This window comes from Haplochromis burtoni, unplaced genomic scaffold (assembly GCF_018398535.1).
Source record: "Haplochromis burtoni strain Fernald_Lab_line unplaced genomic scaffold, NCSU_Asbu1 Contig_6, whole genome shotgun sequence".
Lineage (NCBI taxonomy): Eukaryota > Metazoa > Chordata > Actinopteri > Cichliformes > Cichlidae > Haplochromis > Haplochromis burtoni.
Genome location: NW_024582367.1, coordinates 1,539,628 through 1,566,849, shown reverse-complemented (window position 1 = coordinate 1,566,849; position 27,222 = coordinate 1,539,628). Strand labels below are relative to the sequence as shown.

The following is a 27,222-nucleotide window of genomic DNA, read 5'->3' as shown; positions in this document are numbered from 1 at the left end:
AGACTTTTACTGGCCTACAAAAATGTAACTGCTAGGTTCATCTTTAAATATGTAGCACAATTTATTAGTAAATTTAAATGGAGCTATGAACAGCCAACTTTATGATGTTTATTGGTATTTTAAGGGGAAAGCACTTATTATAGGTGTCAGCCAGTTTGCTTCACGGTGAATTGATTGGCGGAAAAAACCATCATTGACCCGAATGAAGCCTGAAGCTGGCCAATCAGTTTGTTCAACAATAAATTGACTTCCATTTACATTGAAGCCTTTCTTTGGAAGCTGCTCCGAGCTCCTTTGTGACCTTCGCGGACTCTGACCTTGCTCTTGTTGGTCGACCCTTTCCGTGGAATTCCCTTCAATTGTACAGTCAGTCTAACTGTTGCCTGGTGAACTCTAAACTCTCTTTTTCCTCACCAATCGACTTGACTCACACCATTATTCCCATCCTCAAACAACACCGGATCGTTATCTCACTGATCAGAAACACCTCATTCTACTTTCACTTTAAATTTACTGTTAATCCTGCAGTTTGTCATTTCCCCCCCACAGAGAACGATATCAGTTAATTTAGGGAAAAGTATAATATGTTTTATTTTTATGTTTTATTATTTATGCAAAAGAATAAATATATATGATATATTTAATGTATATGAAATATATATGATATGTTACATATGATATAATAATATTATACAGAATGTCCAAGTTTTTCTTGCAACTACATGTGATAAAAAATTTATTCGTAACACTGCTGACTAAATTGACCGGCCTCTGTGCTCGAGCTGCGAGCACCCTGTCAAGCTGTCACATGCCCGCTGACTGATAGCACAGCGCGGGCAACTCGGCGAGGAAATATCCTCTGGACTACATTTAGATAGTTTATGGGCTCATTACGAATCCCAGAACAAGACCACAATGATTGAGACAAATGAGCACCAGCTCTGCAATAGAAGCGTGTGCTGAAGCTGAATGCATTCATCCACCGTGTCACATGTTGGATCTAATAACGTGTGCGCATCAACATATTACCAGAGATCGTATCGACCAAACATTTAACTCAGCCTTTTACTCTTTTACTCTATCAGATTGCACAGACATACGGCCTGCAAACCAATACATGAATTACTGCTGCTCTGCTTAAGGCCTCAACCAATCAAAACAATAATAATAATAAAAAAATACAGTAAATGCTAAAAAAAACCCCAACCTAACGATGTGATATTTGCCTGAAGCCTTTTAACATTCAAAAGGATTGGCTCATGTTTCCATTATACTTTTAAATGCTGTAAAAGCACTGAAATCAACCAAAGTAAGCAGCTTATTTAATGCAGGAATAGATATTTATATGTTCATTAAAACCTTGCATTACATTTGTCTGGGAGCTTTACTCGTGCCACTGATAGTCACTGCAGTTTGGGAACACCACCCCCTGATTTTATACCTGGTTAATGCCTTTGTTTCACATAATCTCCTTCTTTATCTCGCCTCTTTCTGTGTCATTATTACTGTTGAAATGCAATAAAAATAAAATATCTTGACATAAAAAGGCTTTCGGGGAGTTATTGGTGTGCTGGAAAGTGTAAGGGCGGGCAGTGGAGCTGAGGCTTCGCACACTCACTTCAGGAGATTGCTCTATTCTGCTCCTCTATTGTGGTGGTAATGAGGAAACATATCATAGGGTTTAATCAAACGAGAGAAAGCGAGGGAGGGTCGAGAGGAGTAATTGAGAGAGAGAGGGAGAATCTGCGACAGTTACTGGGGAAGGCAGAGCCACAAAACAAGACAAAGAAAGAAAATAGAGGAAGAAATGAGTTAATTGACGATGAAAGAGGGAGTGTAGTCTACCTGAGGGAGAGAGGTGGAAAGAGGTGTCAGGGGGATGCAAAGCCTCACTCATTATTTTCCAGTCCACCAGGCAGCTGATTTCTGTTTCAGCCACAGGGCTAAAGTGGCTCAGTGCCACGTCAGTGTTTCTGCCCCTCGGAGTAAAGCTGCGACATATGGCACCATTTTAAAGAGTCACACTGTACTGCTCTTTATGAAGGCTCTCTTTTTGCTTATATTTCCCAACATATCTAAAATGTGTATGCCACTGCCTAAAAGTGATTAAAGGTACAAAATTCAGCTCTTTGTGCTAAAAAAGAATATTGATCTCTGTGAGGTGACAGTATTTCTTATTGGAAAGCTGTTTAAATGATGATAAAGAGACACAATGTGACAAATGACAAAATATCTGTGCAAAGGTTGATTTAAGTTGTAGTTTAAGATCCAACAGCTGTGGTAGCTAGCAGCTAGGTACTTCCACATTCACTGCACAAAGTACTGTGCAATCAGGATGTGATTTGCATATAATATACACAAAGTATATTAATGACTATAGGATTCATTCTTGCTGAATTTCAGAACTCAGTAACATCTAAAGGTTTTAAACATATTTATGCAATTTGTAATTTATCACCTACGTTTTTTGGCACTCTGCATTTTTAGCCATCGTGTTAGTTTTCTACAGCTGACCATTTTTTGACAAGAAATGGTTAAAGGTCTGGCCCCTGTACATTTTTGCTCACAGCTTTTTCCTTCTTATCCCTGTGAGTTTTCATGGTGCAGATGCCTATAAACTTGTGGTTGGGGTACTTCAGCATGCAGCTAGCCCTACAGAAAAGAAGTGAGAGTAAAATTAGACATGAGATTAAAATTAAGGCAGTGTGGATTACAATGACTTACCAAATTCTACTTTTGATACCAGCTTTATATTGACTTGAGGTTGAAATTTAGTCACAGTAGCACGCACAAAATCTGCTTAAATATTCCTGAATTCTATTGGCTAAATCCACAAATAGCAGCAAATCTCTGGTCACAACCTATACACACAGAATACTATATATACTGCAGCTCACTATACAAATGATTGTGACTTATTTCTAAGTAATTTTTCCTCCGCACTGCACTGCTACATCCCATCTACTGGCTTCCCCACCTGCCAAATCCCACTTTAACCTTCAGATGAGAGGGTGGAGCGATAAGTTATCAGCAAAAGTAAGCAAGCCTGGTTAGAAAGGTGCATCCATAAATTGACCCGGTGCAACACACAGTAACAGATTTTTTGCTATTAAATGCTAAGAAACAAAACTAACAAACAATTTGATGGAAAAACCAGTTAAACCTGAAGATACAGCAAGGAAAGGTGGGCACAAAAGGAGAAAAAGATGCCAGGAAAATAAAAAACTGTGGAAAAATAGAAACAAGCTCTGACCCTAGAACACCAAATGGAATACAGCACGTGTGCATGCTGAAAATTAAACTGAATGAGGGGTATCTCCAGCTGTGTTCTAATGTATTTACAGCAAATACAAACACGAGCACCAGGCACAAATGGGGAAATGGGAAAATAAGAAAATAAACGGAGGAAATGAGGAACACAGAGATGGTGGTGGGGAGGGAGAGGGAGAGGGAAGGTCATTTTGTACCAGGAAATGATGGTGCGATAACAGAGAAAAAGGGAGGACAGGAAAAAACAAGAAAGGAATGAGAGGCTACCGGGAACAGATACAGTAACTGTTTGTGAGCAAAACCTGAACGAGTTACAGTGTTTATTTAGTAAGAGATTCACTGACTAAAAAAAAAATCGGTGGCACCAAAATTAAGACCTCCAATGGTGTTTCTTATTTTACGTGATACACAGTGTACTGTGGTGAATGCTCTTATTAAACATGGCTACATTTTTAATTCATGAGGTCAGCCTATGCACCAGTAGTCCCTGTGAGCCAAAAGCACAGACTTCAGACGGCTCTAATAACTCTGTTTCAGACTGGCTTTTCTAATCTTGGATTTGTATGATGTCATCGAGAGGGGTAACCCCCATAATGGTCATCTACGGCTCACCCACCTGATGTTCAAATAAACAATTTAAGAGCAGTGGCCAACCAGTTGAACGTTTGGTCAGTGGGACGAGGAAAAGGAGCAAAGATGTCCCAGTGTAAGAAAAAGAAGGATTAGTTTGAAGTGTGAATTATGTAAAGCTGCTAGATTCAAAATACTGTGGAGGAAGCTGATTGGCTGAATATTATTGATTATTTTTGAGGACAGAAAGCGATTACACCTCCTCCTCCTGTTGAGCTTTTTGTACATTTTATACATATATTTTATCATCATCATGGGAAGTCGCCAGCAGGCTAGGCCTCTTGCAGCATAACTAAGGGAGGATTCGGGGTCACCTGATCCAGCCCTAACTATAAGCTTTATCAAAAAGGAAAGTTTGAAGCCTAATCCTAAAAGTAGAGATAGTGTCTGTGCTGAATCCAAACTGGGAGCCACAGAAGAGGGGCCTGAAAGCTGAAGGGTCTGCCTCCCATTCTACTGTTAATACCACAAGTAAGCCTGCGGTCTGAGAGGGAAGTGCTCTAATGGAGTCATATGGTGCTATAGATCATTAAGATAAAATGGGGCCTGATTTTTCAAGACCTTGTATGTGAGGAGCAGGATTATAAATTCACTTCTGGATTTAACAGGGAGCCAATGGAAGCCAGTATAGGAGAGATCTGCTCTCTCTTTCTAGTCCCTGTCAGGACTTTTCTGCAGCATTTTAACTGAAGGCTTTTCAGGGAGTTTTTAGGACATCCTGATAATAATCAATATTAGTAGTCCAGCCTGGAAGTAATAAATGCACATACTTTTCCAACATCACACTGAGACAGGACCTTTAGAGATATTGTGCAAGTGCAAGAAAGCAGTCCTACATGTTTGTTTAATATGTGGATTTAGGGACATAGAATAACTCCAAGATTCCCCACAGTGTTACCTTAGGCCAAAGTAATGCCATCCAGATAAATATTTGTTTAGACTCCATATTTCTAAGTTTTTAAGGCCGAGTACAATAACCTCAGTTATATCTCAATTTAGAAGCAGGAAATTAGACGTCATCCAGGTTTTAAGTCTTTATAAAGTTATTACTAGTTGATCTATATCATCTGGCTTCACTCTCAGATAAAGTTGGGTGTCATCTGCATAGCAGTGGAAATGTATGCTTTGCCTTCTAATGATACTATTTAAGGGAAGCATGTATAATGTAAAAAGTAAAGTCTCTTGAGGGAATGGGGTTTGGTGCAAAAAGAAATATAAGCTAAAAGAGCAGCTTTGAATTTTAGTTCTAGATTTCATTAACTTCAGCAGATATAAATGCTTGGTCTGATCAAGGCAAACTACTGAATTAGTTTGCAATACACTTTGCAAAGAAGAAGCACGGTGAAATATCTCTTAACCCTAACCTGCATCTTTTTATGGTTACAGAGAATGATAGTTGTTGAGTTGGAATTTGAAATGGTAAAATTATAGGTAACAATGACATAAACCAGAAGAGAACAAATGCAGAGATGACCGGTCAGGCGAGGGGAGGCAAGAAAACAGAGCAGAACAGGATGGAGGTGAAAGCGAGCAGATAAAGGTGGCAGTGAGACTCAGTCTAGAGGCAGAGATTAAACTGCACGGGAGCTAAACGGAGCTGAGATAAGGAGCAGGGCAGTGAGCGGGCAGGCAGAACATTTAGAGAGTCAGAGGATGGGAGGCAGAGGCTTCAGGGTAAAAAAAAAGTCTCATTGAGAGAGAAAGAGAATAAAAGAAGCTGTGGAAAGTGGAATGCATGATTAAAAAGACAGTTCCTGGATTTCCACAAGCATAAATAAAAGAGATAATGCATGACTGGTTTTGTTGCAGTCACAAGCCCTCAGCGTGGATACTATCTGCCCTTAATAACAGGCTCGGCTTTTCATTTCAGGGTTCCCGCCAGTTCAGCAGAAGGACCTGCTCCCTCATGCATTATTAATACTGCAATGCAACTTGTTGACTCACACTAAGGGGCCCCGTGGCATGCTGATGGACCGCTCTGCAGACAAAACTATATCAACAGCATCATCATTATGAGCACCATTGGACAAGCAACCAGCTCTGATTGGATTATTTCCCCCTGTCATGTGGCCTGCAGGCCTCTGTCTGACAGGCCGAGCTCAACTTGGTTAAGCTAACAGGCTAATCTAATGCTGCTGTAGTCACACACACACAGATGCCTCGAGGTCGGCTGTGTGTCACTCTCTTCGTCTCCAGACCACGAAACAATTAGTTGTCAAGCCCCAAGGTTCCAAGCCGGAGCATACCGGGAAGTGGCGGGCCTGGGGTTGCCTTCTGATTGGATGCCCCTGGAGATGAGGTGAATGCCAGCTGGCAACAAGCGTGAGCCAGACAGCCAGGCTCAGTCGCGCAGTATTTGAGGGACAATACAGCGCTGGCAGAGGCAGCCCGCTCACTTTCATGTGGGATGTGTGTTTGCGTATGACAGCATGTGCGTTTGTGCTATTTCAGACTGGCTTACTTTGAGCAGTTCTTTGGGAAAATCCTGGCCATCGTTCAGTCCTTCCAGGTTGCCAATGAATTGTGTGCATGACATCCTCTTGCCAATGTTCTGGAAAAAACAATAGACATTTAATATTTATTATTTCATGCTAACACACATTCCATCCATCCATTCGCTTCCGCTTATCCTTTCCAGGGTCGTGGGGGGCGCTGGAGCCTATCCCAGCTGTCATGGGGCGAGAGGCGGGGTACACCCTGGACAGGTCGCCAGTCTGTCGCAGGGCCAACACACAGAGACAGACAACCATTCGCACTCACATTCACTCGCACATTCACACCTAGTGGGAATTTGGATTAACCAATTAACCTATCCCCACAAGCTGCATGTCTTTGGACGGTGGGAGGAAGCCGGAGTACCCGGAGAGAACCCACGCAAACACGGGGAGAACATGCAAACTCCACACAGAAAGACCCCGGCCTGATGGTGGAATTGAACTCAGGACCACCGTGCCACCGTGCTGCCCACATTCTTACCTCTTTATTTCACACAAAGTACCTTCTACTTTGATTAAATGTCAATTTTTATTGTAAGTGTCCCTCTGACTATGAAAAGTTATGGAGATGTAGAGAGAAGCTGTCAATGCAAAAAGCATTAAATCACTGGTCAGGTGTCAAAGTTATTAACGCTGTTGAGTTAGTGTTTGATGAGATAGCTTCTCATTTAAATGGTTACTTTTTAGATACTTTTCAGGCAAAGTCTCTCTGACAGTTCAGTGAATAGACCGTATTTATAGTCGTGGCCAGAGTCTTACATCCGCTCATTCTGGGGTTTAAATAATTTCTTTTGTTTCTTTCGCTCAGGGTGAAATGGTTGTACATTATACATGTTTAATGAGTTTAAAAAAAACAAGATGCACAAGTATAAACTTATTTTGTAATTTCTCTAACCCATACAGGCTCAAATATATACATACATCCCCACTAATATTTAGTTAGATGTCCCCTAATTTTTTGGCCACATGCTCGTGGTAGCCACCAACGAGCCTCAGGCATAATACTGGCTGGATATTTGTCCACTCTTCTTGGCAGACATGGTAGAGTTTGTTTAATTTGGTTGGTAGGTCAGGGTGTCACACAAAACTAGCTTTTAATCATAATCCACAGGTTTTCACTACGTTCAAGGTCCACATTTTTCGACATTGTGGCCAAATACCTAAATCTTTGTCTCGTCTGATGATAAAACTTTTCTCCAGAAGGCATCTGGCTTGTCCATGTGGGAAGATGTAAATTCCAGTCACTTGAAGGTGTTGAAGTTTTACATCACTTCACAGTCCATGGGGATGTAAAACTGGCTTTACTGTGGACAGTGATTAAGCCTTGGTGGTTACTGAACTCAGCAAAGTGGTGACGCGTCCTAATAACCTGTACTTAGAAACAATAATGTGAATTAATGCTCTTGGAATCTGCAGACGTTTGGGAACATCTCCCAGAGACCTTCCCAACTCTGTGGTTCTCCTTATTAGTTCTTTGGACTTTCCCATTCTTTTGAGTGTTGGTCGATCCAGTGAGTGCTCTCAAACAAATCCTTTTTATTCCAGTAAAAAGAAACTACCAGTTGTAGTCAATCATGATCACTAATGAGAAGTTAACAGGCCTCGGGCTTGTCAGGTTAAAAGACATTTATAGAACCGTCATCATCATTTATTCAAAGATTTAAGTGAGTGTGTACTTCTGACTCTATGTTGATTTGGAAAAATCCAAAATAAATTAAAGCTTGTGCACCCAACCTGCCAATCAAAACCAAATCCAATTATAATCACTATTAGAGGGTATTTATAGAAAAGAAATATTAATATTAACAGGTAGAGTCGCAAAAAAGTTAACAGTTAAATTTGTTAAAATATGTAGAGACTTTCCTGATGTGCTCTTCCATGGAAGAGCCGCTCCCTGATCCTGTCACCTCGCAGCCACTTTAATTAATCATTCATCCACTGAGCTGCACTATCACACAGAAGAGCCACCAATGGCCCAGATTTCCAAAGGAAGGCTCTGATTATAAAAGCAGCAGATTAATGATGGAGAAAGGAGCTCAGCAGGCAGACCTGCAGACCCAGATGAGATGGTGATCAAACCGAGTCTTATACTAAAAAAAAAAAACTCCGCACAGCTAATCCAAAGGGCCTCTGAGGAGAACGCAGCTCTTAAACAGCTCTCTTTCTTTGTTTATCATGTGAGCACCTACACACTTGCTGCACACTTCCAGCTTCACTGAAACACACTCGAGCATTATACCTACCTGACCATGCAGATCAGTGTTAAGCAGCATCAGGGCACAGGTGAGAGTGTGAACTGCATCTAAAACGTGGAAACACTGCGTTAGCTTTCTCTGCAAAATGACTCATCTGCGATTATGAAACTAGTTTTACTGGGAACTTGCATAAATACAAGTGCATCCTTCTAATGTGGTTTTAAGGCGAACAATACTGCTTTCATATATGCTGTTAATTTTTACTAGCCTGCCACTGCAGTCATTACACAAAACAAACACCACAGGTACTACAGTTAGTCCTGTTTATGTAGTAATCATTAACTGAATAAATGCATATTAATTTACCAGCTGCTGTGAGAAATTAAATGATCTTACTTGGTTATTACACCTGCTAAATTACCTTAAAAGGACCCGTTATGCTATTGATCTACTGATTTCTTCTCATTTATTTATGCTGTGACTATTTAAATCTATAGGAAGCAAAAAACAAAAACAAACAACAACCCATAGACACATATATACATAAATAAATTTATACCAGCATTCACCTTCTGATGGTATCACTTTTGGGTTGCAGTCCAAGTAACGCCTGGAAAAGTGTGACAGCACCCTCTCCCTCTCCTGCGTCTCCCCCATCAGCGCAAACTGCCTGAGGAAAGTCCTGCAGCACAAACAGAAAGTCAGCAGATGGTTGCTAAACACCAAAATGGTTACAGATGACCTGTTTTAAACTGTTTTACCATTAAAGTGCAGTAAAATAACAGATGTAGTGTTACATTACTATTAAATTTATTAGACTCTTTTTTTTTTTTTAACACTATAGTTGTACTTCTAGATTTAGTGTTTCCATGAAAAAAAACAACATTCAGGGAAAAACAAAGTCACTTAAAGCTTCATCATTGTTTTCAGCGACTGAAGGTACTAATTCAAGCATGAACTAAAATAAGATTAAATATAATTGGATTTCTTATATTTTAAGTATTTTCTTTTAAACCGTAGTCATCTCATGTATTTTTGGAGTCTAATTTTAGACATTTGTTGTCCTTTATTAGAAGTGTTGAAATTAAATAATCAAATTCTTTTTTCTTTTGTTTTTAAATCGGACGCTTTATGTTCCTGAAATTCATCATTTTCATGTTCCACCACATCACCAAAATATATTAACACATGAAAATGCTGGAATGACTGAGTCACATGCTTCTGAAGTAGATTTTGTCCTTTTGAACATTTTAATTCATTTTCTCTGATTGAAAATGCTTGGTGAGTTTATTTTCTCTTACTTCATGTTTCTGAATGTTTATTACGTACTTCCTGTTTTAATTTGATAGTGTGTTGATAGTGTGTGTCTGCTGTGCCTTTACTGTAGTTTTACTTCCTGTTTGTCATTTGATGACCTTCGCCTGTGCCACAGTTTTTCCCAGCTGTGTTCACCTACCAGATTACCTTGTGTGTGTGTGTGTGTGTGTGTGTGTGTGTGTGTGTGTGTGTCATAGAGTCGTCTTCATTTAGTTGTAATGTCTGTTAACCTGCTGGTATCGTGTCTGTTGGATTTGGTTCAAATTTTGCCTGCAGACTCTTCAGTGAACTTTGGATAATCTATAATCAAAGGCTTTTTCTTACGCAGCCTGTCTTTGTGTTTGTATCCTGAAAGCCAAACATACAATGACGCCACACTCTCACTCAAGAAACAGCAAAATGTTCTTTAATTACATTTTTGAAATCTTAGTGTAAAATCCTCTTACATTTACTTAAATACAAAGTACAAAGTCATGTGACAATTTAAAAACTGACTTAAAATAATCCTAATGTCTTTTTTAAGTTTAAAAAATACCATACATACTTTCATATGTTCATAATATTTCCAAGAGATTTAACACCAGGATGTTCTTGCTTTTAATGTTTCAATTAAGATATTAGTCCCTGAGCCTGGAAATTATGTTTTATTGCAGGTCTGACATATTTAATATGCTTTTGTTTGTTCAGGCAATCCAGATAGGTTAAATGAATGAGTCATAGTTATCTCCCATCATGCCTTGGGGATATGTGTGGCTGTTTAAGATGTTTATTGTTTATGGTTACATGACTCTTAACTGTTCTTGTTGATGTTGCAGAATAAATTCAGCGACAGTTATTGTTGATGGAAAGAATGTAGTACCATGAGTGAGCTCAGGCGACCCTCTGAAGCACAGTGTAGTATAGCTTAAGTTCAATAAAGAGCTCCCCCTATCTGTTTGGAGTAGAACAACAGGCTCAATCTCTGTGTGCCTGCTCTGTTGTTAAGACTTCTCAGTTTGCCACATTTCTTATGCCAATTATTATTATGCAGATTAATTAAAGCAACAATATGTAAAACATTGAACTTCCTTAAAACAGGGGTGTTGAAAGATTAGAAGCTTAAATGTTAAAGAGTTAAAGTCCCAGCTTTTGTATATGTAACGTACAAGGAGTTTGCACAGAGAGTAATCTGTTTGACTTTTTTCTTGATTGATTTTAAATCCTGTAGATTATTACTTTTTCTTGAGCAAAGTTCATAAAGAAAAAAAACAACAAAAAAACTCACAGCATTGGTTGTTTTTCAGTTTATGCCCAGAATGAATAAATCTAATAAATAAAGATAACAAACATAAACCTCTTTAACAGCATGCATGTTTATGCTGTCAATAGTCTTTCAGTGCAATTTCACAGCTGGCCTCTAGAGAGCAGTGTTTACCAGAGGAGGGCAACCACAAAAGAAAACAAAGACATCAAATGTGCGTTTTTCTCTCTAACTGGGATCAGCATCACAGAGAAAGAAGAGGTTTACACCAATAATCAAATGCTTTGTTGATTTTAGGGGAACTCTTGGCCATTTTTCAGTAATCTAACATCAGGCGTCTCTGTCAAAGTAAAAACTGGTTTAACTGTGATTTCTTACCGCAGCGCCTGGTCCAGAGTGAGGCCTGTGAAATTGAAGAAACTCAAATACTCTTCTGCAACCATGCGACTGAAGTCATTGCTGCAAATAAGCAAACAGAGACACAGTAGAATTATACGCAGGTTTATTAGGAGAGAAAATAACTGCGGGAAGAAGCAAAGAAACTACAGCGATCATTAAAACTCAGAGTGTCAGTCAAACACTCGGATGGCAGCTTTCTCAGCTCGGTGAATGGGCTCAGTTTGGGCTGTCAGTCAGTCGGCGTGCACTGGCACAGTCAGATTGAGATGCAGACCGGAGGCCAGAAACACAGAGAAGAAAAAGGGAGGAGATTCCCAGGGTGCAGCTGTCAGAAGACGAGAAAACCCTTTAATCCCAAATTCTTTCTCATCAGCACGAGCAAAGCAGCTGACAGACTGACGGGCTGATCGAGCAGCGGAGGAATGCAGATCTGCTGTAACACGGCGCTTTTTAAAGGGGAGCAGAGTAATAAATGTGCAGGAAACTGAATTTACATGGGTCACAGTTTAATAGCTTTCATTAAATAAAAATAAGATGCTGCAGGAAGGAGATTTTTACATTCATCTTACAGTATGATGACACGCAGTAACGTCTTATTGTTATTTTTGATTTTTTAGTGCCAGTAGTAATACTGTAGAGGTTGATTTTGTTGAATTATTATTGATAATTCATGATGCATATGAATATAGCATAAATGCTTGGTGCATTGCATTGAACTATCTTAATTAAACTACAATGGATTAGTTTGATTGCCTTGCAGCCCAACCTTGGCCTCCAATCATGTTTGACCAGGGTATGTATGCCTTCTTCCATCTCAGGATCACTAAAATTAGACACATCTTAGAATGATGCTGAAAAACTAGTTTATGCACTTATTACTTCTTGGCTGGACTACTGTAATTAAACATCATCATCATTATTATTAGTTTGTACTAAGAGCTCCATAAGAAGCCTTTTAGTTGATCCAAAGTGCTGCAGGTGAAGGCTGATAGAGCCTTGTGGCTGAATGCAGCAGCTTACTTCTTGCTGAGGTGACGCGCTACATCAGACTTCCTGAAGCCGTCCAAGTTGAAGAGACGTTTGGCCAGGCGTTTGGCCGCTGCCACATCGGCACGATGGCTGCCGTTGGTCAGGGTGTCACTGCTGCCCAGGCCCAGCCTGTCGCTGAGGTCCTGGTCCAGCTCGGAGTCGGTCGCAAGACGGGCCTTCTCCCTGCTGAGGGGTAAGATGGGAAGGTGGTGGTGTAAGACAAAGTGTTACAGAGTTATTAAAATCAGGTGCTGAGAAGGAAATAAAGAACATTATGGTTAACAGAAATGGTGAATAATTCAAAGGGACAGTGCAAAAAAGGATAAAAGGGGGAACAAAGAATGACGCTGATATAATAAACCCCATAAATCCAGTTTATCAATAATTTAATGATATTAATGTTTCCTGTGTAAGTAAAGAAAACGAGACCAGATAAAAGAGAGATGAAAACAGCGAGCCTGATCGGGAAAAAGCAGCAAAAAAAATGTAAAAATGTGAAATAAAATAAGAGTAAAAACACGTGATGAATCCTGCTGAAAACAACCGAATAAACAAGCGGAGCATCACATACATCAGAACATATGCAGATCTTTAATTTTATATTCAAACACAGCATGCCGTATGATTATGTAGTTTATTAACTGCATTCAGAATCTCCTCTTTTGCCAGCTTTCCCACTTTTGTTATCACATCCTAATTAAGCCCCTTCAAAGCATTAGCCAGTTCAGAAGTGTGAAACTTATTACATCTGAATTATTCGTGTGATAATAATTTAAGCATGTTATGTCACACTGAGCTAAAAGAGAACTACTTTTCCATCCTCTGCTTAAAGATGAATGAGGTCTCTGAGTTCACTTGCCGAAAACTCAACATGACTTTGGCTTTTTTGTTTTTTGTCTGTGCCATCTAGAGCTTCGTGGCCATTCTGGTCACGCCAGAGAAAACAAAGACAGTCCAGCAGCCCAGAGATGTAATCCAAAAAGAAAGAAAGAAAGAACGAAAACACTTCCTGAATAAGGCGAGCTCTCACTTGGATCTCTCGGCATGAGGAGCGAGCCAAGAAAACCCACAGGCTTCGCTTCGCTCATTCACACATTCTCATACTGTACATGAGTCAGGCAAATCACACCAGAGCAAACAGGGATTAAAAACAGAAAGCCACAAGGGTTCAAAGGTCAACTGTGGTTTCACAAAGCACACAGAGGATCAGCCGGTAAAATGTTTACTGAGACTGAGTCTGAGGTCCTTGTGTTAGCATGCTAATTTGCAGTAAACACAGTGCAGTTTGGCAGATGGGCGCCTTTATTTTGAAAATATTTTTATTTTGAGTTTTTAAAAAAACAAGATAATGGAGAAGTGTGCATTTTTACTAGATTGTGATCCAAGATGAAAGTGGAAGGATGACTACTAGTGGGAGGAGTGAATGCCTTATTATTTCATTACTTTTAAAATAGAAAGAATTTCCCAAATCTGGAATAAAGTGTGTCTTTTATTATTATTTATCATTACCTCTATTTTAACAGGAAGTCCAACTGAGATCTCGTTTACATTAAAGACCTAACCAAGATAGGAGCCATAAAAGCTGAAACGTCTAAAAAATGCTACAAATACAACATAAAATATTTAAATTATTTCATGTTCGAAGTGCAACCGCTCAGAGGGACGTAGCTGGTAACTGTTGGTACTGGAAAGAGAATAAATGGGTTTATAGAGGAAAATATACCATTTGTGTTTTCTTTGAGCGGTCAGTGATGACCAGTCCACCAGATCTCTTGTTGTTTTGTAAATTCTACAGCAATGGAGTCAATAGATGTTGAGAAAATGAACAGAATCAGCCCATCGCCGTAGAAAAATGTGAAGTAGTGGCTGAAAAGTAACCCCGTCTGTGGTCATAACTCAAACTTGGATCTCTGATGTGCTCTGCTCCGACCTCTAAATGTGGACAAGAATCAGTGCATACGAGGGCAGACAGGGACGGGGTCATAAAAATCAGATGATCAATAGATTTGTGACACTGTTTTGGATAAAATACAGAGTGAATCTAACCCTAATGGAAAAAAAAGAAACTAGGCCACCATCTCCCAGCAAAACTGATTTTTTTTACTGTTTAATTTTCCATCTGTTAACTGCAGAAATTTGTGCACCAATGCTTAGAACAGATACTCTGATGTGGCCTGCTGGTACAGGCTGCTAGAGGAAAAGTCGGGGGGTCTCTTAAATAATATGAGTTCAACAGCTGTTAAGACAATCCACTAAAAGCCAAAACATGTCAGCCTGCTGCTAGCTTTAGATACAAGGTCAGGGGATCAACAGGAATCGTGGGCATTCACGACCCGGGACCATGAATGTCCCAGAAGATGCTGAAATAGTAAAAGAAGTGATGACCTGCTGGTGGTGCTAGAGCTGAGGAAGAGTGAAGTCCTCTCTCACTAGACTTCAGACTCCACGATGTCTGAAGTGCATGTATCCACAAAACATCGAGTAATTTATGGGAAAGTTTAAATAAAAATCCAAACGTGAACCCAACAACTCAAAATCCCTACAAGAAATGGATATTACAATCTAAACCGATTTTTTTAAAAGCTCATTTAAAGCTAATTTACCAAACAAATAAGGATATTTCTTTATTTGATTGCAGCTATTTTTAATTTTTAAAAAGTCTATTTTGTATTTGTGTTAACTACAATGTTTTTTTTTCACAGCTAGGTTTAGTTAACTATAATACCTTAGTCCACACCACATTTTCATATAACAGTCTCTTCACAAGGCACCAACATATTTTCATCAATACCAAAAACATCAACCGAGGTTTTAACCTCAGGAATGTCTACACCCATAAACATCCGATAAAAAGTGCAAATGTGAACCCAACAATTGAGCAACTGAAGCAAAAGTGGAAAGAAATATGTATTTTTTAACTGAAAGTTAATTAACATTTAGTTTAGATTTATTTAAACAATTAAATAAGAATGAAGTTCACTAACGGCTGAATAGATGTTTTTAAAACAAGATGCAGTGTTCTAATACTTTTTATGGCACATATAAGTAAGCCTCTCCCTGGGCCTTCAGCTTTCTTCCTGTTAAAACTGAGTTTTTTGTTTCCACTGTTACTGTGCTGATATAACATCTGGGAGTCGTGACTGTTCAAAGCCTGATGGTAATGGATGTCTGGAACTTTATAGCCCTCCATGCCAGAAATTTACAATGACGTAAAGTTCTGAACCATCCCGCGATCAGCCGTCATCACTAACTTGAAATTAAAAGTCCAAAGCGAAGGAAAAAGTTGGGCAAACGTCTCGGTGTTCACGAGAGCTACATGGGCAGTCAGACAATTTTCCCAGAATTACTGTTATCTGCATATCTGCACGTCTGTTCCACAAACATGATATTCAAATGTTCACATATACACGACAGACAGGTGAGACAGGTTCCTGGGTGTTGACCTACCTGTGGCAAGACCGCCTATTTGCTAAGTACCTCTCCTCCCCGGCTGCAGACGAGCCCTGACAACAGAAGACGGCTGGCGTCCTCGCTGGCGTCACATGGCCGGCGCCTCTCCTCTGACCGCTCGCCCGACTGAACCTTCTTCTCCCCCTCGCCTCGTACCCTGAACGCATCGCCGTGCACTTGGCAGGCCTAATGTAGGAGAACACCTGCACTCTCTCCCAGGAGGCCAGCAGGCTTTGACGCTCCTCTCCCGGGTTTCGAGGCTGACTGCGACTTCATGGGTGCCTCCTTTCTTTCCGTCCACTTTCTCACTCTCCCCCTGTGTTTGCTGTCATTTGATCCTCTCAGCAAGCCTCCTCTCTCCCCCCCAAAGTAAAAGAGCTGTTTGTCCTGCAATGCCTCTCGGACTCTATCTTTTCCCCTCTGAGTCTGTTTGCTGTTGTTTCTCTTCCCTCTTTTCACTCCTCCCTCTCTCTTTCTCCCTCCCTGTTCCACTGTGTAAACTCTCACTGTCCCCTACTGACCTTGGATTCAAAGCATGGCATGAGACTTGGCTTGTCTTTTCCCTAAAAAAAAAAAATCACCCTCCTGCATTCATTCCTCTCTCCGTCTACACGCATCTCCAATTACACGCACTTGGCATGTCCATCCTTTGAGTGCTGTTCAAATTGTAGTTTACCTTGTTTGTGATGTAAGCTTTTTTTTCACACACCTACACAGAACACCAAAAGTGTGAAGTGTCAGGTTTAAACTGCTGGGTGTGTGTGCTCTGCTGCCTCGGGCAAAGAAAAGGTGGCCTTTTGTCTACATCTGTTTACAGCATACGCTTCATCTGGGCCTGCAGGAGTGTTCATAATTATGAGATTACGCCAGCACTGTAGCTTAGGCTCTGCCACCTGTTAGCATTGTCCCATCGAGAGCCAGCACAATGCCGAGAGGGCCTGAGAGAATTCCCAGTGTCAACCTCTGCTTTAACGGTGTCCACGGATAATTGAACCCCCTCTCAGTCCACTGGGCAGCTCGACACAATGAGCCACTGTCTAATGGTACAGAGCATCTGAAAAGGGTGATGTGAGGGAAGGAGGAAGAGGAGGAGTAGGAGGAGAGGGAGGAGGGGAGCGAAATTCCAACTTTTATCAAAGTATGGACAAGCCTTCAGGGATATTTGCCTGGCCGTCTCACTCCTGGATTCCACAGCTTCAGGCCAGCAAGAGTGCGATAAGATCAGCACTTAGCAAACATTTGCCTTCACTGTTTAGTTCATCAGGAGAAAATCTGAAACTAAAGTACGAGTTCAGGTTTACAAAATGAGACAAAATGAAGCTGCTTTGTTTTGTAAGATTTTGACTATGAATCCGCTGAAACTTGAGACCGATTCCTTCCTTGGACACACAAACACACTAAAACACACACTGTGATCGGGCTGCAAGTCACACACCTGCAACATATTACGCTCACTCTTTCCAAACAGCACTCGGCAGCAAGACTGCTGTCCTCTTACCCCATCTAGTGGCGAAAGCAGCAGCAGTGCGCTCACTCCACCTCTGCAGTGCTGTCACACTAAGTTAGGGTGACATTCACAAAGCAGTCACACATAAGCAGAGTTGGAGACACCGAAAAGCAGAAACAGGTGGAATCTGTCACATATACCGGCATGTGCGTGTCAGGGCTATCTGCATTCAGATAAACACTCTGCAGAGAGACAAAATGAAGTCTTTGGGACAGTCAAGGTGAGTCTCTCGCTGCTGCAGCCGCCATCTGCTGTGCATCACACATCCGTGCATGCACTTCACGCACACACAAACCCAAAGAAAAGGGTGCATGTGCATGCACAAACACACGCACAGACAGATGGATACACCCATACACGGCTGGCAGACAGCAGAGGGACCACAGGCGGCCTTCTAACGACCTTCACTTTAGCCTACTCGACTCTCCAGAATAGCACTGCTGCAGTGCTCTGTGCAGGGAGACAGATAGAGGCAGAGACGCTCGTTAGTCTGGAACCTGACAACAGTCCATTAACAGGGCTCTGACCAACAGGGCTCTGACCTCAGATAGGAGACAATCAACGCTGCATTAGAACTGAATCTACTTCAGAAACTCTGTGATTTAAAACTCCATTCAGAGAGAACAACTCTGACTTTTCATCCACATAAGACAACAGTGGCGGATGATCGCAGAATCATTTCCATGGTAAAGAGAAACCCCTTCACAGCAGCCAACCAAGTGAATAATACTCTCCAGGTGGTAGGCATATCAATATCCAAGTCTACCATGAAGAGAAGACTACATGAAAGTAAATACAGAAGGTTCACTGTAAGGTGCAAGCCACCCATAAACCTCAAGAATAGAAAGGCTAGATGGGACTTCGCTTAAAAAAAAAAACATCTAAAAAAAAGTTCTGGAGAAACATTCTCTGTACAAATGAAACCAAGATCAACCTCTACCAGAATGATGGTAAGAAAAAAGTATGAAGAAAGTGTGGAACAGCTCGTGATCCAAAGGATACCACATCATCTGTAAAACATGGCAGACACACAGTGTGATGGCTTGGGTGTGCATGGCTGCCAGTGGCACTGGGACACAAGTGTTTACAGGTGATTCGACACAGGACAGAAACAGCTGAATGAATTCTGAGGTGTTCAGAGACTTACTGTCTGCTCAAAGCTAAAAGCAGTCAAATGGATTGAGAGGCGTTTCATAATACAGATGGACAATGACCCAAAACATACAGCTAAAGCAACCCGATATTTTATGTTTCATATCTGTGGCACTGTCTTGTTTTAAACATCACACACCATCTAAGGTTGCTATAACTGTCATTTTATTGAGTGACAATAAAGGTTCTTGATTTTGAACTTCCAGACATGTGAAGTGCATGTTAGAAATGTAAATGTCTGCTATAACCTGACAGCCCCCTCTTAAACTCAGTGTCATGTCCTATTGTGCCGATGTGCGAATGAGCTGCTCAGCTAATAGTGTGGTGTGTTGACCTTTTACTTTTATGCGAACTATTTCCTGCTGTGTGATACAAGTTTTACAAAAACTGTAAAATATCTGGATCTGATTCTCCTGAAATAATCTGAATCTGTCCGTGTGGGAAAACAGCTTATGACCGTTGGAACATCTCCTTCCAAAAACCCAGATTAATCTCCTGCTGGAGCAGCCTCCCCTGCCTTCTGGTTTCAGGCTCTCTGCCAGATCCTGGCTTCAGGGACTTTCCGCCGTTCAGCCACAGGAGCGTTAGTGAGGTCCGGCACTGATGTTGGCTCATAATGCCAGGCTGGGTGGCAGGTCGGGGTTCGACTCAGTGAAAAAGTCAACTTTAAGCATATTAGACGGACCTGGATTTGTTTGTTGTGTGTTGTAGAATTAGTATTTAAAGGGAAAAGGATTCAGAAATACAAAAGATAAGGTCCTGTTTACATACTGTAGCTTTGCCTGTCCAGAGAGGTTTATATGATTATTATTTCTCAAGTGTAGTATATATATATATATATATATATATATATGCTCTGCATAATGTCATAGAAAGAGGGATCCCTCCCTGATACAGTAAGTTGGCTTATAAGAAGATGGAAAGAACGCTACAACAGCTTATTTCAGGTAGAAGATGAACTGATGGGCTGTACTAAGCCCACTATATGATAAATTAGGCTTTGAACTACAAAGTTGATGCAGCAGAGTGAAAGAATTAAGATACAGAGATGCAATGGAGCACTTTTAGTATCACTATGCTGACATATTAACTCTGTTTACACTTGTTACATGTTGTGCGGGCGGATCGTAAGTGGACACTGGAGACACGTCAACGTTTACGGCTGTGTGTCCAAGGAGTCTCCTCGTGTTCAGATTTCATTACGGTATGTGTCACTTCTTTTCATAAAAAAATGGCCTTCGACCGGCGAATTTATCACCAGTCAAGAGCGAGAGCTAAATTTAAAGCTTTTGCTCATGTTGACATTGGAGGGTGAGGTCATTTCAGAGAAGCAAAAAGGAGCACGAACAGATGAAAATCGGCCCCCACACCCTGTGACGATGGTGTATTTTCCCCTTACGGCTCCTTCAGGACACATTGACCTTAACATGTGAAATAGATCCTTCCCCCTTTTCATCAGACCCTGATCTCAAAGAGAAACGGCGATAAGCCTAATCGTTATCAAGTTTCTGTTCTCTGTTTGTGGGTTTGTGACGTGCTCTGTTAGTCAGAATAAGGTTGATGTTTTGGGGGATTGTATTTCCCGCTCTTCTGATGTGTTTTACATGTGTTTCCTGGAAATCAGCTGATAATAATGGCAGTGAAGACAAGTTTGGATGATTATTTCCTGAGTAGTAACGGCCTGGAGCACAGTAGCAGTGCAGGAGAAAATGAAAGGGGTTTTCTGTAACCACTGGCACTGTTTGAATGACCGGTTCTTAAACAGCACTTTTCTCCTCTACTTGAGCACCAAAGCACTTTATACTTCATGCCTCATTTACCTACTCACACACATTGATACAAACACTTTTTCTGCATCTGAGTGTTTTATATCTAACATTCATGCATCAGGAGCAACTCTGTGTTTGGTATCTTCCCCAAGGATCATTCGGTATGAAGACTGGAGCGATCGAACCACCAAACCTGCTCTACTTCCTGAGCCACGGCCCCCAGCTGTACTTTTTATACTCTGATTAAGCGTTAGACCCAGTGAGGAGGTGGCATCTTGTTGTGAAGCTGTTTTCTGTAGTTTAGAGTAATTTTCTCCCTAGTTTGCTTTAATCAATAGCTTTTTTTGCACCTCTCCTCCTCTTAAGATCCCATTGAAAGTGATGCAGAATTTTTCAGAATCCTCCCCCAGATTTTTATACGTAAATAACATCTCAGATTCACCAAAAATACTAATCAGTGAACTTTCCACCTGACAGGCGATCTCACCTGGGTAAGGAGAAGGAGGGGTTGCTGTACCAGCTGCTCCCCAGCTGTGAACGCTCCTGCCCTCTGGGCGGGGTATCATCTGATCCGCTGCTCAGCCTCTCGCTGGAGGGAGCTCGGGTGGCGTCCGAGTCCCCTGTCACAGTAAAGATAGAGTCAGACAGGCTGGGCCTCTCATCGTGCGCCAGCGGGGCGAAGCTGAGCTGGACGATCTGCCTGGCGCTCTGGCACACGGGGCCGTGGATAGCGGGTGTTAGTGTGGGCAGGTCAAAGGTCAGGACAGTGTGGGTGCTGGAGGTGAGCAGCTCCTCGCTGTCGAGGCTGTTGTACGACGTCCCTTTGGCTCGGTGCGACTCCATGATGCTCTCAAAGTGGCGGCTGAAGGTGTCCTCTGTGGCGAGGCGGGGTCCGGATACCAAGATGGGGGATTTCAAGGCTGGATGGTGGTTGTCGAAAAAGGTTTCCACTGGTCTGAACAGACAGGATAGAAAATAAAGAAAAAGAGACTTTTGATAAGATGGTTTTTTTTAAAAATGGAATTTACTGAACTGTTTAAAGGTGTGACTTTTACTTCCTGATTATGACCAACTTGAAAAGTAGGTTAGGGATGAGATCCCCACATTTAGGTCAGGGGAACATCCCGCATCACCAGAATTCTCCTGTTTGTGTTTACAGCTTCACACGAGGCGTCTGCTCACCTCTTCAGAAGGTGTCCAAACACCTCAGGCTCCTCCTCAGCTGCACACTGCTGCTTCCTGCTGTCTCCCTGCATCCTCACACTTGCCCAGCTCACCATTTCTTCCTCTTCTTCCTCTTCCTCCTCATCGTCTTCTCCTTCTTCCTCCACAGCTCTTCCTTCCCTCATCGCCTCCTCCTCCCCATCTGTTCTCCCATAAGCCAGCCCTCCCAGAGGGCTGCTGCCCGTCCCTGAGGTTCCCTGCACGCTGCGGTTGCTCCCAAATGCAGAGTCGGCGTCTTCCTGCTCGGCCAGCAGCACCTCGTCTATGTCCGTCTCACGGTAGCATCGAAGTGGGACAGCGTCCAGGTCAGTTTCTGAATACTTGAGTGTCCTGCGAATGATGCCCGTTTTGGGCGATGTTCCTATGACGGCTGGGGGAGGGGTCACCAGCTCTACCTCCACGTGCTGCACCTCGTGGTTGGCTGAAAGCAGAGGCAGGGAGGATGGCGGAGTAGGGGTGGGAGACTCACTGGAGTTACCACTAGGAGGAGCTGTGGAGGTTCCCTCTGGAGAATCTGCAGAGGAAGAAAATCAATTATGACCACTTAAAAGGCATATGTGGTTTCTGAGGACAATGTAGAGGTGATTAGCAGTGTGCCACTCCCCTGCTTACAAAGACTGGGTCATATAGAAGTCTATGGAAAAACAGCCCAGAAGCGCCTTTATTTGCGACCTCAGTAACACTTTCCTCATAAGTTTAAAGCCTTAGTCGTTATGACTGAATGAATTTTTATGACTGCAATGACCAAAAGTCTGTTCTTCCCCTTTTCAATATATAACATCAGAATATTTACAGCATCAAATTTGTATTCTATTACTGTCAATTTATATACCTTTGATTGATCAAGTTACATGTTAAATTGATGATCCATCCATCCACTTATCCCTTTCAGGGTCACGGGGGGCACTGGAGCCTATCCCAGCTGTTATAGGGCGAGAGACGGGGTACACCCTGGACAGGTCGCCAGTCTGGCAGGGCTATAGGGTTACTAGCTCTTAGCATAGCTTTGCAGCTGATCATATGTCTGAAGCAAGCTATTTTTGCTCCTCCCCCTTTAAGACCATCCTTCGTTTAAGCAAGCTTTCTTCTGATTGGTTCCCCTTTGTAAATGGTAGGGAGTAGAACACTGCCTTCTTGCATCGTGCTGCCAAACACCGTTTTCTCAAATTGTGAATGTTATGGTTTACTTTGCAAGTTCGGTAAAAAAAAAAAAATTTTTAAAACTTTTTTCAAATATTTCTATGATGATAACAATAAATAAAATTCACAGATATCCTTGTTGAAACTAAAATGTTTACAATAAATGGGAGAATTATATTAGGAAGCGCCCTGATTTTATATTCCTTAGTTAAACAGAAAAGCTTTTGTGAAGAAATCCCTGCTGCTGTTCCTGTATCAGCTGACACATCACACCTGAGTATGTTTCCCTGAGCGACAAACTGCGAGATTGAAAGCAGTACTGCAACTTCACTAGCTTCTCTATCTCTGTGTGAAATGTTCCCATGAGAGGAAGGAAGAACATGAAGGCAGAACGTGCAGAAACTCAATATAAGTAAGACAGAAATGCTCTCACGTTTCTCCCCCCTGCCAGCAGCCTCCTCAGCAGGGGTCCCGAATAAAAACTCCCACTTAGCACGAGCGATCTTCTGACAGTGCAGCGAGGGCACGGGCGCTGCACATCCACTGTCCGTCTGCAAGAGACACACACTAGCTTAGAGGCTAACTCTGCAGTGCAGCATTAATGAGCAGGAGGGGAAAAGGTGGTTAGCATACAGTCAAATCCAAGTATGCCTTCCTTCCTTCTTTTTTGTTATCAGCAGAACCCACCTGTATTCCTGAGGTGGCAGCCCCGGTCTCATTGCTCTGGTGACTGGACTGGCTGGACTCTGGGGACACACAGTCCCTGTCTCCCAAGCTCCCCGTCACCCCGCTGGAGCTCCGTGAAGACGACCCTCCCATAACGCCATTCTGCTCCCCCTCAGGAGGCTCTTCGGCCCTCCGAGAACGAGGCTGCAGTGCTGCACCGTATCCCTCCCTCTCGTTACCTTGCTCTTCCTCATCACAGCCCTCATCCTCCTCTCCAGAGTCCAGCACCACAGGACCCAGAAGAAGGATCTCCCTCCTCCTCTGCTCAGCCCGCTTCTGCTGTGCTGTCGGGCTGAGAGGCCTGCGGCGCTGCCTGGATTGTTGATCAGATGTTTGGACCCTTTTAGACTGTAATACGGGGTCGGGGCTTGGCTTGGGGCTGTTTTCCACGCCATTCCCCCACTCCTGCCTGGAAGTCCAGCTGACCGGCGCCTCCTCAACACTTTGATTGATAAAGAGTCTGCGAGCGAGCTCTGTGCAGTCCCCTTTCTCGAAACAGCTTGGATCTCCTCTCCTGTCCAGGCCTGGGGACCAGGAGTCTCCGGTGTACTGTGGCGGCTGACGGCGATGCAGGGTGGGGGTATCTGGCGGTCGGAGCTCAGCTTGGAATAGCCTCGGGTCCCTAATGGGTGAGCTGAGCTCTGTGGGAGGATGAGAGGGACGAAGGACACGTGAAGGAAGGGCGGGGGAATTCTGAGTGGCTGATAAGATGGAGCTCTGCTGCATTGTGTCATGATTAGTGTGACAGTTTGTCTCTTGTGATCGTGAGTTTTCAGGCTGGTGTGAGTCTGTGTTGTCGGTTGCTGGCGTGTGTTGTTGGTCGTTTAAAGGGATGTTCATTCTGAGCGTTTGCTTAAACTGTTGTGCATTTGGAGCGGGTTCTCCAGAGTTTGAGCTGCTTGTGAGCTCTCCTAAAGGATTGTGCAACGAGGACCTCCTCGCCTCTGTGAGAACTGAAGATGCTTTGGTGACCTCCTCAGCCAGCCGGCGAGCAACTTCAGGACTGTGAGCTGGAGAGGAAGATTTGCTGTTGCTTAACTGGTTCAAACCGTCGACTCCATTATTGCCAAGTTGGAGGATTGCGCCCTGCGGTGAAGTGCTCATATTGCAGGTCCTCTTAATGTGTCTGTTGACAGCTGGACTTCCAGTCAGAAGAGGGCTTTGGGGCTCAGGGGGCCCGGATCTCTCAAGCGAGGACTGCTTGGACTGCGAGGATAGCTGGTCTGAGGCTGGGCTCCAAGGCAGCCCACATGGAGCCAGATCTTTGGGGTTTACGCTGATGTTCTGACGCTGAACGGGAGATCCAGCCCAGGACTGACAGCGCGGTTGTTGGTAGTAGCATGAAGCTGAGGTGTGCTCAAGTGCGTGGGCCAGTTTAATCCTCAATAAGGGGGATCCAAACTCCTCTACAGCCCTCTTGGTAGCTGCCCTGCCGATGGGGTCAAAGTGTGGCTTGCAAAGGCCGGGGGAGAACGTCTGCTGGTGACTTCCTGGACTCTGGAAAGTCAGCTTGGGACTGGAGCTGCACGATGAATCGGGACTCCCAAACCAAACTGGGTCGCTGAGGCGTTTTCGAAAGCTGGAAGACGTGGACCATTCCTCTTTGGCTCGTCTCTCGCACACAGAGTTGCGTGGACTCTCCACTTTCTTCACATTTGACTTCTCGACGTAACTGAAGGTGACCACACTCCGCTTCCCGTCGCTGACTTCCTCTTCATTAAGTCTCTTGCGAATAGGAGGGGTGTGAGGGACACTGACTTTTCCCGAAGAGGTCGCTGGTGAAGAGTGCAGGGGTGAGCTCCAACGCTTGCTGATCGTAGGTGAGCTGCTGGTTTGCTGGAGCTGAAAGCTAACGGTGTTTCGAGAGGGAGACTGGCCGTGCGTGCAGTCCTGAGCCAGGTGGCGAGCCGTGGAGGCTTTGCTGACGATCTGGCGTGTCGTCTGGCTTGTTAGCTGAGAGAGGAGCTCCGCGGGACTGTCCTGAACCGAATGCCCCTGAGCAATCCCTTCTTCACTCTCCCTCTTTCCTCCATTCTGATCTGGGGCAGACCTCACTTCCACATACAGATGAAGGACTTTTCCAGACTGGGACATGACCTCCTCTCAGCACGTAATGAGGACACAGAAACAGAAATGGAGCAGAGAAAGAGGCAGACAGGGTGGAAAGAGGGCTCTTCTTTGCTCTTTTTCTCTGTTTTTGTCAGTTTGGATGTTGTTTTCCTGCTGGTGGTGGGTGTCAGTTTATTTTTAGACGGTCTTTCTTCTCCCTCCTGCGTGCACAGCAGAGACACACAGGCTGAACGGCCAGAGGACAAACATGCCCGCGGGACGACTCCAGCAGCTCCCTATTCTTCATACCTGTGAATGAAAGAGAGGAGCTGTTGTTATCTTTATGCATCCTCAGATGACTCCCGATACACACTGGATGATTCAGTATTTACGATGCCCAAAGGGACCAAGCATCAGCTTACTCTCTGGAAACCTACTCACATGTTTCGGAAGTCTCAATTTGTCAGCTGTGTTCGATGCTTTCTGTAACCGCCATCTAGACACAGTTCACTCCTAAACTGTGTCAGCTATTTCTGTCATTATTCATGTAAACACTGGAGCAAATATAATGAGTATCTTCCATGAGTGCCCTGTTTTCTCTACATATTCCCACGATATTGTGCCTCTCCTGTGTTAATGGTGGCCAGCTTTTTCCCCTCCTGCTTCCAGTGTGATTTCATCCACGTTTTCATTTGCTGCTTCTTTCTGAACATTTTTTTTTCATTCCCAATTATTTTAAAAACTATATGTTAAAACACTGAATGACCTAAAAGAGACTCTTCAAAGTCAGTGATGTTATGTGGTGCAATTACAGAGTTAGGTCCAGAAGTTTAAGACAACAAAATGAAACAAATTCCATCTTTTTTTTTCTTGGAGTTTGAAAGAGTTAAGATGTGACTGAAGTACAGACTTTGAACTTTGATTCAAGGGTTTTAATAAAAACATTGTAGCTATACAAAGTACCCAATTTACAGAGGCTCTAAAGTAACTGGGGAAAATAAGTCTAGAACCAATGGAGAACACCAGCTGCTGCATATCTTCCTTTGAGACTAAAGCCACCTTCAGCTGCTGATTGTTTGTGGGTCTCTATACTTTCTTGGCCATCTTAGGTTGTTTATGCAGTTTGGTTTGGGTCATTATCCATTTGCACTGTGAAGCTCTGTCCTTCAGGATTCATCCTGCTGCTGTTTCTATCAGCAGTCACGTCATCAATAAACAGTAGTGACCTGCTTCCACTGGCAGCCATACATGCCCATGGCATATAACTGTCACAATCAATCAATATGAAGCAACAACTCTGAGTAAAATGAAACAAATATGAAAAACTATAACAAATTAAATGTTTATTAATTAATAATTAACCATTAAGGAAAATGTGCCTGTAAACAGACAATTTGATCAGATTCAATTCATTGTAACATTTTACACTGTAGTTAAAATGTTACAAAACAAAACTACATGGAAAATGCACGTATGCATGTATGCATGTATTCAGTTTAATGAGTCTGTCTGTGGCTCTCTTTGGTGAAGGCCTGTGAACGTAATCAATTAAAAACGGGCAAACCATTAACTACCTGGATAAAATCTAAATACACACACACACACACACACACACACACACACACACACA

General features: G+C 42.8%; 1 protein-coding gene across 3 annotated transcripts in view; it reads right to left on the bottom strand.

Annotated features, from left to right (window-relative positions):
* Positions 1–27,222, bottom strand: part of LOC102300228 (PH and SEC7 domain-containing protein 1) — a 107,162-nt gene that overhangs the window by 42,682 nt on the left and 37,258 nt on the right. For 2 of the 3 annotated variants that reach the window (XM_005913745.2, XM_005913744.2), the window contains exons 2-10: positions 23,505–25,901; positions 23,251–23,368; positions 21,636–22,191; positions 20,941–21,408; positions 12,567–12,761; positions 11,526–11,606; positions 9,160–9,272; positions 8,639–8,697; positions 6,362–6,451 (exon numbers count right to left, since the gene is read on the bottom strand). In XM_005913745.2, the coding sequence (XP_005913807.1) occupies positions 6,362–6,451; positions 8,639–8,697; positions 9,160–9,272; positions 11,526–11,606; positions 12,567–12,761; positions 20,941–21,408; positions 21,636–22,191; positions 23,251–23,368; positions 23,505–25,637 (3,813 nt within the window). In that variant the 5' untranslated portion in view covers positions 25,638–25,901. Of the gene's footprint in view, positions 1–6,361; positions 6,452–8,638; positions 8,698–9,159; positions 9,273–11,525; positions 11,607–12,566; positions 12,762–16,022; positions 19,445–20,940; positions 21,409–21,635; positions 22,192–23,250; positions 23,369–23,504; positions 25,902–27,222 lie in introns of those variants that run through there. The other variant, XM_014335980.2, reaches the window with a different exon arrangement.